The sequence below is a fragment of the Podarcis cretensis genome, assembly GCF_951804945.1.
Source record: "Podarcis cretensis genome assembly, chromosome: 13".
In the NCBI taxonomy this organism is placed as follows: Eukaryota; Metazoa; Chordata; class Lepidosauria; order Squamata; family Lacertidae; genus Podarcis; species Podarcis cretensis.
In genome coordinates this window covers 580,535-595,384 of record NC_137182.1, presented here as the reverse complement: position 1 = coordinate 595,384, position 14,850 = coordinate 580,535, and the positions used below count along the sequence as shown (strand labels likewise).

The window sequence follows — 14,850 nt, the reverse complement described above, 5'->3', positions numbered from 1 at the left end:
GCTGACTTTTCCCCCTGAAATTTGGACTTGAAACAACCCGTGAGTAGAATGGAATTTGGACTTTAAAATTTTTACCTTTGAATTTGGTACGACCGGGGGATGTGCTAAAGGGAAGTCCGCACCCCCTCTACCTACAAAAGATTTAAAGCAAGGATCGGAGAACTAAGGTGGAGAGATCTTTTTTTTTCGGTACGAGTTAAAAGACATTAATTCCATGAATTTGACAGAAGATTTGTGCTGGAGAGTAAGAGTTGAATTTTAGAAGCTTCTGTCTAACCCCCCCCCCGACCCGGGAGTGTCCCTGTGTGTGAGCTGGAGTTTGACAGCTGTCAAAGGAGCTGTCAAACGGGCAGTTAAAGTTAAAAACTTTATTGTTTAACAGCTCTCTCGACTAAACTTGCTATATTTGAATTAAAGTGCTTGGGAACAAAGTAGTTACAAATAACAAAGCAACAGACTGTTGGGAAAGGACTATTAAGTAACTAGAATCCCCCTAGGGGAAACTTTGAAACATTACAATGGCTACAGATGGAAAATTACAGGCAGAGATGGAAAGAATGTTTTTTCTCGTGGGAAAACTGCAAGAGCAAAGCATGGCTATGAACAAACAACTTATAACCTTGAACTCTAAAACAAGCAATACTGCTGAATGCATAAAGGATTTGACTGAAACAAAATCTGCAGCTGAACCAGAAGAGACATTTTTGGAACTGGAGGAGAGGGAAGAAGGAGTTAAGAAACTACAGGAGAGTACCAATCTGAAGCCTACATTGCTAGAACATAAAGAAGAAGATCTTGGGATTACCAATCTGCAAAAGATGCGAAAGTGGAAAGAGGAAGCCCCTGGAACACTTGGAATACTGGAACTTAAAAGAAATAAGAAATATGATTGGGGCTTCCTCTTTGAGTATGGGAGACCAGTTGACTTGTTGCAGCAGCTGTTACCAAGTATTTTGGATGGAAGAAAATTTGACGAGACTGTGCCAGGGGGCTGGGACTATGACTGGAGGATGTCAGGAGACTTCTGGGTTAGCGCCATCGGCAATGGTGGAATTCCTCTGATCCAGAGGAACCTGCTCCGCGAAAATTGGGTCTTGCCACTGTGGCGAAGGCGGAGACCCTTTAAAAAATCCCAGGCGGAGGAAGCCTGGGAACGTGGGATTCAGCTGACACCAGGAGCGCCCCCCCCTACACGCAAGGAAACCCCTTTTTCGGGGATCCAAAGCGACGTGGGGTGAGCGGCACGGTGTTTTGAATCAACCGCTATTTTTGTGGAGTGAAGCCGTTGCCGGAGAGCGCTGACTTTTTCCTGGGGACAATTGGACTCTAAACAAGTACCCGTGAGTAGAACGGAAAATTGGGCTAAGAAACATTTTAATTTGGCACTCGAGCGGGAAGGTTCTAAACAGGAAGTCCGCCTTCCGCTTTTGTAAATAGCCTGAAGCAAAAATTGTGCAAGCTAAAGTCTGGAAAGTTGTACATAAAGGTTTAAAATTCCTCCTGTTTTAACCATCTAAACCCCTCTTGGAAGCAGGAGTAAAGAGGAGGAATTTTGACTGTTTAAGCCTGCAGAAGAGAGAGTAAAGAAAGATAAATTTCCACCGTCTCAAACCTGGGAACGAGGTGTCAGAGACAGAGATTTTTGGTGAAGTTCATTGACTGTGAAAGGAGCATCCTTTGACAGATAGTTAAAGAAGAGAAACAAATTGTCTCCAATGTTGCCTTTTGCATTTAAAAGAAACAAGAAATCTGAAAAATGAAAGTAACTTTTTTTTTGTTGGATCTGCTTTCAAAAGATGGATACAAATAGAAATTGTCTCCTCTAGAGGGAGCTTGTTAAATTGTTGCTGGAGTCGATCTGGGGACTCTACAGCTGCGGTGATAAGGATCGTGGGATCAGACTGTGACCTTGAACAAAAATGTGTTTGGAAGAAGTTTTGGTGCTTGCCTTTTGCAAGACAAGCGCTTTGTTGGAGCAGATGCATGAGAAGATGGACTTGATGACTGTTGCAATCAAAAATTTTGGACAAACAGTGAATACTTATACAGAAACCATCCAGGAGCCAACTCAGGAACCTGCTTTGACAGAGCAAGTGCAAACGCAGAAGATAATGGAGGAGGCTGCTGTTGAACCTCAGGTAATACAAATGGAGAAGCTCGAGGCCCTACAGGAGCATAAGCCGTTGTTGTTGAAGGTTGAATCTGGAGTGGGCCAGGGGGGGTCTGGAGTTGTGGGGGCCCTTAAGTTTGGAGCGACTTTGAAACATGCCTTTAAATATTTTCTGGACTACACTGTTGATTGTGGGGAATGGGACTGTGGGGAATGGGCCGATCTGCTGAGGAGAGACGGAGATATCTTTGAGTTGGAACATCCCCGAGACCTACTCCTCAATGAGAAAGGAAAGGAATTAAGAAAGAGATTAACAAAAGATAAGCTAAAGTGCAAGTACAAACAAGAAGAAGATCTGCAGAAGGGACATGGAAAAGACTTAAGAGCCTCGGACATAAGATTACCAGGTTGATGGACTAGATGGAATGGACAGTAAGGACTGACATAACCCGAGACCAGGAAGAAGAGACGCTGGAGGAAGATTGGAAGGAATTTTTTTACTTATATTGGGAATTAGTGTAAAATTAATGAGCATTAGGAAAATGTTGGAATGAAAATATTTGGCTTTAGTAGAAATGATATAAGGAATTGTGTACAAATAAATATTAAGTTTTAAGCTTTAAGGTATTTTATAGAAAGATAAGGTTAAAATAAATTAAGGTAAATTGAATGACAGAATATAGTGAAAGATGGAAAGGATTTGCTGAGTTAACTAATAGGTTAGAATGTTAAGACAAATTATTCAATAAATATTGAGAAAGATGGAAAGAATTTGCTGAAATAACTAAATAACTAAACTAGAATACAAAAAGGGAGGTGTGAGGAGGTCGATGAAACAAGTAAATGAAGGATGGAGATATGGAATATTGGATGTGCGTGTGTTTTTTTAAAATTGTTATTGGTGTATTGGTTTTTATGTGGTTTTTTTCTTTTTTGATGTACTGTTATGTATGTTTTGTTAATTTTTTGTTGTTCTCTTTTTTGCCTTTTTTGTAATTTTTGAAACTTCTAATAAATATCATTTAAAAAAAAAAAAGGACTGGAGGATGTCAGTTGGTGGCAGGTCCCAGGTCTGGCCAGCTCTTCTTCCCCCTTGAACTTAGGGGGAAGTTGGCCTGGAGAGGAGAAGACTGGGAGGTCTTGATCTTCAAATATCTAAAGGGTTGTCATATGGAAGATGGAGCAAGCTTGTTTTCTGCTGCTCCAGAGGGCAGGAAGCAAACCAAGGGATTCAAATGACAAGAAAGAAGATTCCAACTGAACTTCAGGAATAACTTACTGTGGGTAAGAGTCATTTGACAGTGGAACAGACTGAGAAGGTGGTGGACTCCCTTTCCTTAGAGGTTTTTAAACAGGTTGGATGGCCACCTGTCCTAGATGCTTTAGCTGTGGTTCCTGTAATGCAGGAGTTTGGACTAGATGACCCTCAGGGTCCCTCCCAACTCTACAGTTCTATGGTTAGAATCATAGAATCATAGAGTTGGAAGAGACCACAAGGGCCATCGAGTCCAACCCCCTGCCAAGCAGGAAACACCATCAGAGCACTCCTGACATATGGTTGTCAAGCCTCTGCTTAAAGACCTCCAAAGAAGGAGACTCCACCACACACCTTGGCAGCAAATTCCACTGTCGAACAGCTCTTACTGTCAGGAAGTTCTTCCTAATGTTTAGGTGGAATCTTTTTTCTTGTAGTTTGGAACCATTGCTCCGTGTCCGCTTCTCTGGAGCAGTAGGTTCTGTGAACTAAGGATGCTTCTAGGCAAGAATCAGGACAAGGCAGCGCAGCACAGGACAAGGCAGCACATTTGGTCTTGCAAAGGTTTGCTGCTTCTTAGTACCAAAAGCAAACCATAAACTTGTACCTTGTGCCTACCTGCTGGATCTAGGAGGGGCCAGGAAGGCAGTATCTTGCTTGACAGAAACCCTTTGCTTTCTCTCCCGCCCCAGGACTGCCCTTTCATTGTGTGCATGACTTACGCCTTCCACACCCCTGACAAGCTGTGCTTCATTCTGGACCTGATGAACGGTAAGGAAGATCAAGTGGGAGATCTTGGGGTGGGAATATGCACAGATTGCTATGCCAAGTTCTGAGCTTTGCAAATGGAGGCCAGTCCCTCCATTTGCAAATGGAGGACAGTCATGGGCTTTCATCTCCCCGCTCTGCTTGCCAATGTTGGAAACAGGGTCAGATCCAGCAAGGCCATTGCAGTGTTCTTTTTTAAAACAAAATTATTAACAAATTCAACATAACAAATCAACAATACAAATCATCTTCATTGTTTTTCCCCCTCCCATTTTTCTCCCTCCCACCTCCCCAACAAACCCCCCTCCCTCCCCCCCAGGACTTCCCTCAGCTCCTCTCTCTGATTTCTCATCTCATATTGTTCTTTGCATATTATAAAATTCTATACATCCTTATATTATGTACCCTCCATATTAACCCAATAAATTTGTGTATGTTTATTCAAAACCTGCCAAGGAGTCCAGTTCATTTTGTTGTTTTTTAAAATAGACTGTAAAAGGTTCCCATTCTTCTTTAAAGTCACAGTTGTCTTTATCTCGCAATTTACATGTCAGTTTTGCCAGTTCTGCATAGTTCATTAATTTCTCTTGCCACTGTTCTTTTGTTGGGGTTTCCTCATTCGTCCATCCTTGTGCTCTCAAGACTCTTGCCGCCGTCATTGCATACATAAAAAAATTCTTTATTTTTCTTGGCAGGTCTTGTCTAACAATCCCTAACAAAAATGCTTCTGGGTTTTTTTTACAAATGTCATTTTAAACATTTTCTTCAACTCGTTGTATATCATTTCCCCCCAAAAATTAATTTCTCTGCATTCCCACCACATATGGTAAAAGGTACCTTCCTTTCCTTTACATTTCCAACATATATTTGACCCAGTTTTATACATTTTTGCTATCTGTACTGGTGTGATACATCATGTACATCATTTTCATATAATTTTCTTTCAAAAGAGAACAGTCTGTAAATTTTAAATCTGTTTTCCACAATTTTCCCAGTCTTCAAATTGTATATTATGCCCTATATCTTGTGCCCATCTTCATCTTTTGTTTCCCATTCTAGCAGAATACTATATGCATCCTTCAGCAACTTCATTTTCCCTTCTATGACTTCCTTGGAGTTGTTCAGCAACCACCCACTCAATCACCTTGCCCAAGAATGGTAGATTTGAGACTGGGCGATAGTTGGCCATATTGGCCGGGTCTAAAGATGTTTTTTAAGAAGCGGTTTAATGATCGCCTCTTTCAGCGGGTCTGGGAAGGCTCCCTCACAGAGGGAAGCATTCACCACCCCGCAGAGCCCATCGCCCAGCCCTTATCAGCCAAGATGGGTAAGGATCAAGGAGACAGGTAGTCTGTTTTACTTGTCCAAGCAGCCTGTCCACATCCTCGGAGGTAACAGAATTGATCCCATGTAACAACACTAGACAGGACTCTAGCACTCCCCTGCCCTGGCCCTGCTCCCATGGTGGAGTCTACCTCCTTCTGAATCTGAGCGACTTTATCTGCAAAAAACTTTGCAAAAGCATTGCAGGAGATCTTGGGGTCACTACCAGGCCCCGGTGATGCAGGTGGTTCCGATAGATTGCGAACCACCTGAAAGAGTCTCCTGCTGCTGTTTTCTACAGATGCAATAGAGGCGGTGAAGAAGGCCCTCTTCGCTGTCACCATTGCCACTTGGTAGGCTCGACGTTGAGCTCTAGCCCTTGTCCGGCCTGATTCAGAATGAGTTTTCCACCACCAGCGCTCTAGCCATCTCAACGATTGTTTCATCGCCCTCAGCTCTGGGGAAAACCACGGGGCTGTCCGGGCTCCATGCAATCAGAGAGGGCGCTTCAGAGCCAGAGAGTCAATAGCCCTGGTTAACTCTGCATTCCAGTGGGCCAGCTGAAAGGCCATCATCTTGGAATAAAACATCTATCACTCTCTGGAAGCCAATTGGATCCATTAAGTGGCGGGGGCGCACCATCCGAATCGGTCCCACCTCCCTGAAGAGGGGAAGGGTCGCAGAGAAGTCCAGTTGCACCAGGAAATGATATGACCATGGCGCTTCTTTTGTTTCGCTTTTAGTTAGTGTCAGATCACCAACATCCGTAGAGGTAACCACCAGGTCTAAGGCATGTCCGTTGCTACGAGTTGGGCCAAATTTATTCAGGGACAGCCCCATGGAGGGGGTTCCACAAAGACCTGAGCGGCCCCTTGTAAGGTTGTGTCAGCGTGAATGTTAAAATCCCCCAGACAATAATAATAATAATAAATCCCCCAGGACAACCAAACTAGGTGTCTCCAGGAACATATCCGCCACAACCTGAAGCAGCTCCGGCAGGGAATCCTTGGTGCAGCAGGGAGGTTGGTACACCAAAAGGAATCCTGTACTGCCCCTATTGCCCAACTTCCAGAGCATGCACTCAGAAAACTGGGTCTTCCCAATAGGATGCCTGGTGCAGACTAATGACTTCCTAAAAATCACTGCAACCCCCCCCTCCCCGCCCACATGACCTGGGTTGCTGTGCATAAGAGAAACCTGGTGGACAAGCAGCAGCAAGGACGGGCCTATCTGTTTCATCCAACCAGGTCACACATGCCAAGACAAATCCTCCATCCACAATCAGGTCGTGGTTGGCAGTGGTTTTATTCATCATTGACCTGGCATTGCACAGCAACACTTTCAAGTCATGTGGGTTTCTCTTGCTGATTCCAGTATCCTTCTGGTCAGGACCAGACCTGGAGGCAGGGATAGTCCTCAAACAACGACTAAGCCTGCCTCCTCGGTAATGACATGGTCTGGTCTTAGCATAACTCCTCCTCAGGATTTTTGCATTGGATCACCCCAAATTCACCATCAGATCACATAGCATGTCCATGGCTACAGCCTGCACCCAAAAAATCACACACCCACTGTTGTGTGGGGCCGCAATGGCACAAAAATGTGGTTACAAAGCACAGATCCACATGGATTCTCAGGATTTTTGCCAAACTCACCGTCAAATCACATGTCTGTGGCCACAGCATAAACCACAAAAATCATACATCCACTGTTTTGTTCAGAATAGTTTTTTTCTTGTTTTCCTCCTCTAAAAACTAGGTGCGTCTTATGGACAGGTACGTCTTATGGTGCAAAAAATACAGTATATTGCAAAGCTGTATTGACCAGAGAGTGTTCTCAGGCCTGAGCTTGCATAGTCCTGGTCACTGTTCCATTCCCACCACCCCTGCAGAAGAGGGCCTCTGGAACTTCTGGGGAGCCATCCAGGGGTTGCTGTGTTGCTTCAGGACTGGCAAGGCCCTAGCAGAGCTAGTTTAGCTGCTCCTTTCCTCCCGGTCCCAGATCCAGGGCATGTGAGGAGTCCTTCTTCTTCCTCATCAGTAGGATTTGGTCCCCCTCAGAAGTAGGGGGCCTCATGCTGTCACACAGGCAGGCGTCCTCCTGTGCTGCTGGGGATTTTCTGATGCAAGAGGGTCAGGTCATTGGCCTGACCAGCATGCATTGATTCTCCCTAAACCTGTGGTTTCCTATAATGGGGTTTCTTCCTGGGTGGTGGCCTCCGGAGAAATGCTGATGTCTGTTGACTTCCCCCTTAAGTGCTTGAGCTAGAAATAGGGTGGTCTTCTTACTTGTCCAACACTGGGCTTGTACTGCCAGGATGGTGGTGGAACTCAGCAGTAGCTCACTGGACTCACTCTCAGCATTGGAATGCAGTGTTTTTAGGGAAGGTCCTGGAGTCCCTGACAGGTTCAGCCACTGATTAATGTCTACAAGGAAGGCAGCTGGGACTTGAGTGTTTCAAGACCTTATCGTCCCAGATGTGCTTTGACTGCTTACAGTTATTGGGCAGTCATTTCCTTTCCCCAGCACTCCATTGTGGGAAACCAATTGGCACTTGCAACTCTGCAATTAAGTGTAGAGGAATGTGTTCATTTGCTTGGGGAAGATTTGGAGGCAAGCATAGGAGGAAACTCTGCTTTGGAAGAGTGAGGCCTGGGGGTTCTGTGTCGCTCTTTGCTCCACTATAGCCTTGCCTATCTTTGCTTAAGCTGCAGAATCAATGAAGGCAGCAGAATTCAGCTTTTTCCTGGCACAGGATTTGGATATGTTAAAAGTATTTTTCCAACTCAACTCTTGCAATGGTTGACAAAGAAAACCTTTGAAGGAAAGGGGAGTGTTGAGTGGAGGTTGGGAATAGGAAGATCTGGATGTGGATTGGAAAAGGGGGGCAAGTAGAGGCCAGGAAAGGCTAGCAAATCTGGTTGCTCCTGAAATCTCTTCCTTCTTCTTCTTTGCCTCCTCTTCATCCTCTTGCTGTTAATGTATTTCCCTATATTCAGACCCTGTTCCCTCCCCCGTAGTTTGATATTAAACAGGGTAACAATCTACAGTGGTACCTTGGTTTACGAACTTAATCCATTCCGGACGTTCGTTCTTAAACCAAAGCATTCTTAAACCAAGGCATGCTTTTCCATAGCAGTGGGGAAATTTACAAATGGAACGCACTCAATAGGAAACGGAACATGTTCTGCTTCCAAGGCAAAGTTCACAAACTGAAACACCTACTTCCGGGTTTGCAGCGTTCTTAATCCAAGTTGTTCACAAACTAAGCTGGTCCTTAAAGCAAGGTACCACTGTAGTTAAGCAACTCTTCTTAAGACATAGACATCAAAAATAAAAAACATCACAGTTAAATTATGGATAAAAATAAGATAATTGCACTCTTAGAAGTAGCTTCAATGTCATTTAAAGATCCAGCTAAGCGGGTGGGTCTTAAGTACCGACCTGAACACCATCTTCCCACTTAAGAGTCCTGGCATTTGCTCTCCTGGCCCAGGGGAGACTGCCTAGCTCAATGCAGGCTCTCCAGGCTCTTCGGCAAAGGCCTGTCCTGACGCTGCTCCCCTTCTTGTAACTGGAGGTGCTGGAAATTGAGCCTGGCTTGTTCTTCCTGTGAAACTGACCTCTGGGTCCTTTCTCTCCTCCTCTTCACCTCTAGGTGGAGATCTTCACTACCACCTCTCACAGCATGGAGTGTTTTCGGAGAAGGAGATGCGCTTTTATGCCACTGAGATCATCCTTGGGCTTGAGCACATGCACAATCGCTTTGTCGTCTATAGAGACTTGAAGGTAACTTTTACCTAGGAGATGAAAATGCCACCATGGTGCCACACAGATTTGAGGGATGAGTGCCAAAGGCGTGCCAGAGATGCATATGGGGAACTGCAGGTTGGTTTTGGAAGGAGTGAGGGATGTTCATTACAGGTGCTTGCTGTAACTGGCCTGAGAGGCAAAAGCAGAATGGGGCAGAGAGAAAGTGGCTGAAAAACCTATAGCCCTGTTCAGGCATCAGGGCAACCCAGAGTCCAACATGACAGGTGGGTGGATCTCGCCACCCACCCCGCTTTGTGAGTTGCAGGACGACTGTGAAGAGTAAAATTCAGGACACATAATAGGAAGTCCTTCTTTACACAGCACATAGTTAAACTATGGGACTTGCTCCCCCAGCGAAGCAGTGATGACCACCAACTTGGATGGCTTTAAAATCACATTGGAAAAATTCATGGAGGAGAGAAGGCCATCAATGCTCTGCCTCTAAAGTCAGAGGCAGTGATGCTCCTGAATAGCAGTAGCGGGAAAATCACCTTGATTTCCAGGATCTGCCTCTGCTTCTGATTCTCGCCCCCAGCTCACAGACTGGTGGGAGGAACCATTTCATCACCGTGCCACCCCCTCCACCCTCTTTGGATTTCTAGATTGCCCTGATGCTTGAGTAAAGCTTTCCACTTTCTGTGGTTTAGCTGAAGATGGGCCAAAAAATTGCATGCTTCCAGGGGCTCAAATGCTCTTCATCTCCTGTCTGTGCCCGTGCTTAGCATAGCTTGTGAGCATTTTGACCTTTCCCCCTCTGCCCCTAACAGATGAAAGGTAAGGGGGGGGTCAGCTGTGCCAAAGACACAGGACAGTGTTAGTTTTTCAGCAAGTCCATTTTCTTTTTTTTCTGGGTTGAGCATGTGCACAGTTTGGTGAACTGACCCTGTTGGTCGAACATTTCTTCGTTTCAGTTGCTAAGTAACAGGTGCTTATTGATGTGCTTCTAGCCAGCAAATATCCTCTTGGATGAACATGGCCACGTGAGGATTTCTGACCTGGGGCTGGCTTGCGATTTCTCCAAAAAGAAGCCTCATGCCAGCGTGTAAGTATTGTGCAAACACAGCTTCTGGCTGACACTGTTGCTTTCTCTTTGCCAACACCACCATGATTACTATCATGGAATTTATCACTTATTTATTTATTTCATAAAATTTATATTGCTACCATTTATTAAATTTATAAGCCACTTTTTTGGTCAAGGCAACTCAAAATGACTTTTAACCAACCAAACAAGCAAACAAACCACCAATACATTAAAACACATTAAAACTAAGGGGAAGAAATACATTTAAAATATCCCTCCCACCCACTCTAAAAGGCCAGAGATATATTATGAAAATGATGTATAGGTGGTACATGACCCCAGTCAAACTTGCAAAAATTTATCACCTGTCTGACAACAAATGTTGGAAATGTAAAGAAACTGAGGGTACATTCTTTCACCTTTGGTGGACGTGCCCGAGGATTAAGGCTTTCTGGGAGATAATATATAATGAACTGAAAAAGGTATTTAAATATACCTTTCCTAAGAAACCAGAGGCCTTTCTCTTGGGCATAGTCGGCCAATTGGTGTTAAAGAAAGATAGAATGTTTTTTATGTATGCGACAACAGCAGCAAGAATACTCATCGCAAAGTATTGGAAGACACAAGATTTGCCCACCCTGGAAGAATGGCAGATGCCAGTAATAGACTACATGGAATTGGCAGAAATGACTGGCAGAATCCGTGACCTGGGAGAAGAAGTGGTGGAAGAGGATTGGAAGAAGTTTAAGAACTATCTGCAGAAACACTGTAAAGTGTATGAATGTTAAAATGATGTTGGATATGAAATAACACGGCATCAGTGGTACAGTGTTAAAAAATATGTAAAAAATGTAATAGAAAAAGGGTGAAAAAATAAGGTTATATTATGCCAAAGCAATTAATATGGTAAAGGTGTTTAATTATAAGGAGGAAAGATTGGAGACATAATAGAAGTGCTTACAATAACCAGAAATAAGTTTTGAAGAAGGGTAAGGAGTTGCTGTACTTAATTGGACAAAGGGGACAAAGGGGAATACAAAAAAGGGAGGCGTGAGGAGGTCAAGAAACGAAGCTTTGTAAACATGAGACTGAAAACTGGAGTCATTGTTTTTAAATTTTTATTCTTTCATGTTTTTTTTTCTCATTGGATGTACTGTCTTTGTTGTTTTGTGATGTTTCGATGCATTTTTTTTGTTTTTGGAAAATAAATAAATATATATATATATTTTTAAAAAAGGCCAGAGATAGAGGCCAAAGACCCAGTTAAAGAGGAAAGGTTTCGCCTTGATATATTGCTCATATGCTGTTTGATTGTAAAACACACACACACACATACATGCACACACACACAAACCAAACCCTCAAAAAGAATAAAGCAAAAAAATTATCAGTAAAGGAAATTATTTAAAACATTCAAAAAATGATTAAAATCAGAGATTGGCTAAAAACAGATTAGAACGCCCATCAACATTATGAGGCTGGGTAGGCATGTTCAAGCAAAATGTTTTTAGCAGGCACTGAAAAGAGTACAGCGAAGGCACCTGTCTGATGTCAACAGGCAGCAAGTTCCAAAGTGCCGTGGTGCCACAATAAAAGATTGATTTCTTACAAATGTGGAACATGTATTATGTGGCACCTGTAACAGTGTCAGTTTTGCTCTTATTGGAATGCAGAAAGCTGCCTTCCACCTAGTCAGGCAGAATGGGGCCACTAACTCTGACTGGCAGCAGCTCTCCAGGGCCTCAGGTGTTGAGACTGCTTTAATGTTAAGTTCTCAGGAGGCATTTTGTGACAAGTGGCGCTTACATAAATAAGGACTGCTACCTGACCTTTTTTCATCTGGAGGTGCTGGATTGTACCTAAGGCCCTCTGTATGCATAGAACATGTTCTGATGCTGAGTTATGGTTCCTGCTTTTCGGACACAAGATTACCAGCAACTCCATGTTTCAGTCTTAGGTCTGAAATCCTGGGAAACTGCTGTCAGTCAGTGTAGACAATATGGTGCTAGATGGATCAGTGGTTTGATTTGGTACAAGACAGCTTCCCATCTTACTATTTAATTCAGAACTATGAGGACTAGAAACTAAGTTTATTTTTAGAGAAATATGCTTTGCATAGGAGGTTGTTTCTCAAATCAGTTTGATCTCAGCTCCCTGTGGGCAGCACATGCACAGCAAAGTATTTCTCCAAGGCCACCTACTTCAATAAGAAACTCATTCTTGGAGTTTAGCCAAGTTCTCAGCATTTTTCATAATTTGGGCACTAAATTGTTGCAGAACCTTCTCACCAAAAGTGTGTGCCCCTTTGCTGCATCAAAAGATTGTTAAGTTCAGAGACGGTAGTTGTGGGAGTTTCAAGAAAATAACAAAAGGAGAGGCTCCTGGATCAGGCCAATGGCTCACCTAGTCCAGCATCCTGTTGCCACAGTGGCTAAGCAGATGCCTCTTTTGGAAAACCCTCCAGCCCAGACCTGAGTACAAGAGCCCCCTTCCTTCCTGTGGCTTCTTTCTACCACTGGTATTCTAATGCCATAGTTGGAGGCAGAGCTGAGCCATCCTGGCTAGTAGCTATTGATAGCCATGTCCTCCATGAACTTTTGCAGTCCTTTTTTAAAACCATCTAGGTTGGCAGCCATTACTGCCTCCCATTGGTGTAAGTTCCATAGTTTTAAGTATGTGAATAAGTACTTTCTCTTATCTGTCCTGAATCTGCCTATTTTCAGCTTCATTGGATGTCCACGAGTAACCCTGCCCCTTGCTTGCAGATTTTAAAAATGAACCATTGTAGGTGGTCCATCAAGCCATAGCATCCTAAACTGCAGCCAGGCATTCACTGGTTGTCTGACTCGCTCCTTTTGCCTCCCTTAATCACAGCGGCACCCATGGCTACATGGCTCCCGAGGTGCTCCAGAAAGGGACAGCCTATGACAGCAGCGCAGACTGGTTCTCCTTGGGCTGCATGCTCTTCAAGCTTCTCCGAGGGTGAGCCCAGCCATCCTGGGGAGCGCAGAATTGGGGGGGGGGTCCTCCTAAGCCATTGCTGCCTTCTGTTGTGCACGTGAGAAGTGCTTGGAGCTCCTTGGAGCAACAGGGCTTTGTGATGAGATGCAAAAAGAAAGTGATTTCCAGAATTTGAGAACAGTTCCCAAGTATGTAATCTGCTTTATTTAATCCACACCTCCAACATTTATCCAATCCTAATTTATAAATTAAGTTCAATGTATTGTTAAATACCATTGATAGGGGTTTTTAAAACAGTTCTCATTTAGGTCTGCTGAAATTATATTAGAATGGAAGTTAACCCAAATTGAGTTCCATTTTTTCCTGGTTATTCTTTGATCCAAATCTGACACCCATTTTCTCATACGTGTATCCTGGTTCGAATCCAAGTTTAATCCATAGATAGCTAGAATTAATTACTTTATCCAAATGATCAGACTAATGATCAGACTTTGATATATTAGCTAGCGTATACCCACTGGAACTTTAAATATTTCTGCTGGGTTATCTATAATGTTATTATAGATGTTATTATGGAAAATGTTAAAAAAATAGTGTTCAACTTTATAACTGCTGCTAAAATTATAATAGCCAAAAATTGAGGGAAAATCATATCTCCTGCTGAATGGACTGAGAAAATTTGGTCCATAGTAACTGTGATTAACTTAACATTTCAAAAGAATACATAAAAACCAGCCTAGGAGGTTTATGGAAAAATGAGATTATTTGGCACTTTGAAGTGCCAGGGACAGGACTTTGAAGCACCACACAGGCAGCAAGGCACTGCTAAAATGAAGGAGGGGGTAACCCTTTGTTTTAGCAGCTGTTCCAATGCAAACTCTTTCCTGATTCTAAAACAACAGAAACTGCTGAAACTTTGCTGCCTCAGCTAGGCTGAGCTTCATTGCTAGACTGAGTTTTCATTGAAACTGCTGCTAAAAAGCAGGGGGGAAAGCAGGAAAACATTGGTTTCAGCAGGGCCTTTCCAACCTGCTTAGCACTGGGTTTGGGTGTGCAAGAGAGTTTCCTGCAGGGAGTTCTCTTGCTTTACTGGAACTGAGCAAGTTTGACCTCCTTTTGCATCAGCTGTTTAGTGCTGGGTTCAAGAGCATGAGGAAAGTCTTTCACATGCGCATCTAGTAGGATTGGCCTGCAAGCCTACTTTGTGCAGTGCTCCAGAAGCTGTGCAGGGGCTTTTGGCCAAGCCCCACCCTTGTTGTTTAGTCGTTTAGTTGTGTCCAACTCTTCGTGACCCCATGGACCAGAGCACGCCAGGCACTCCTGTCTTCCACTGCCTCCTGCAGTTTGGTGAAACTCATGCTGGTAGCTTCAAGAACACTGTCCAACCATCTCGTCCTCTGTCGTCCCCTTCTCCTTGTGCCCTCCATTTCCCCAACATCAGGGTCTTTTCCAGGGAGTCTTCTCTTCTCATGAGGTGGCCAAAGTATTGGAGCCTCAGCTTCACGATCTGTCCTTCCAGTGACAGGGCTGATTTCCTTCCAGCACTCAGGGCTGATTTCCTTAAGAATGGATAGGTTTGATATTCTTGCAGTCCAT

General features: G+C 43.8%; 1 protein-coding gene across 3 annotated transcripts in view; it reads left to right on the top strand.

The window, feature by feature from the left end:
• Window positions 1-14,850, top strand: part of GRK3 (G protein-coupled receptor kinase 3) — a 134,792-nt gene that overhangs the window by 101,203 nt on the left and 18,739 nt on the right. For 2 of the 3 annotated variants that reach the window (XM_079949553.1, XM_079949554.1), the window contains exons 10-13: window positions 4,058-4,136; window positions 9,115-9,245; window positions 10,217-10,311; window positions 13,168-13,275. In XM_079949553.1, the coding sequence (XP_079805679.1) occupies window positions 4,058-4,136; window positions 9,115-9,245; window positions 10,217-10,311; window positions 13,168-13,275 (413 nt within the window). The remainder of the gene's footprint in view (window positions 1-4,057; window positions 4,137-9,114; window positions 9,246-10,216; window positions 10,312-13,167; window positions 13,276-14,850) is intronic. The other variant, XM_079949555.1, reaches the window with a different exon arrangement.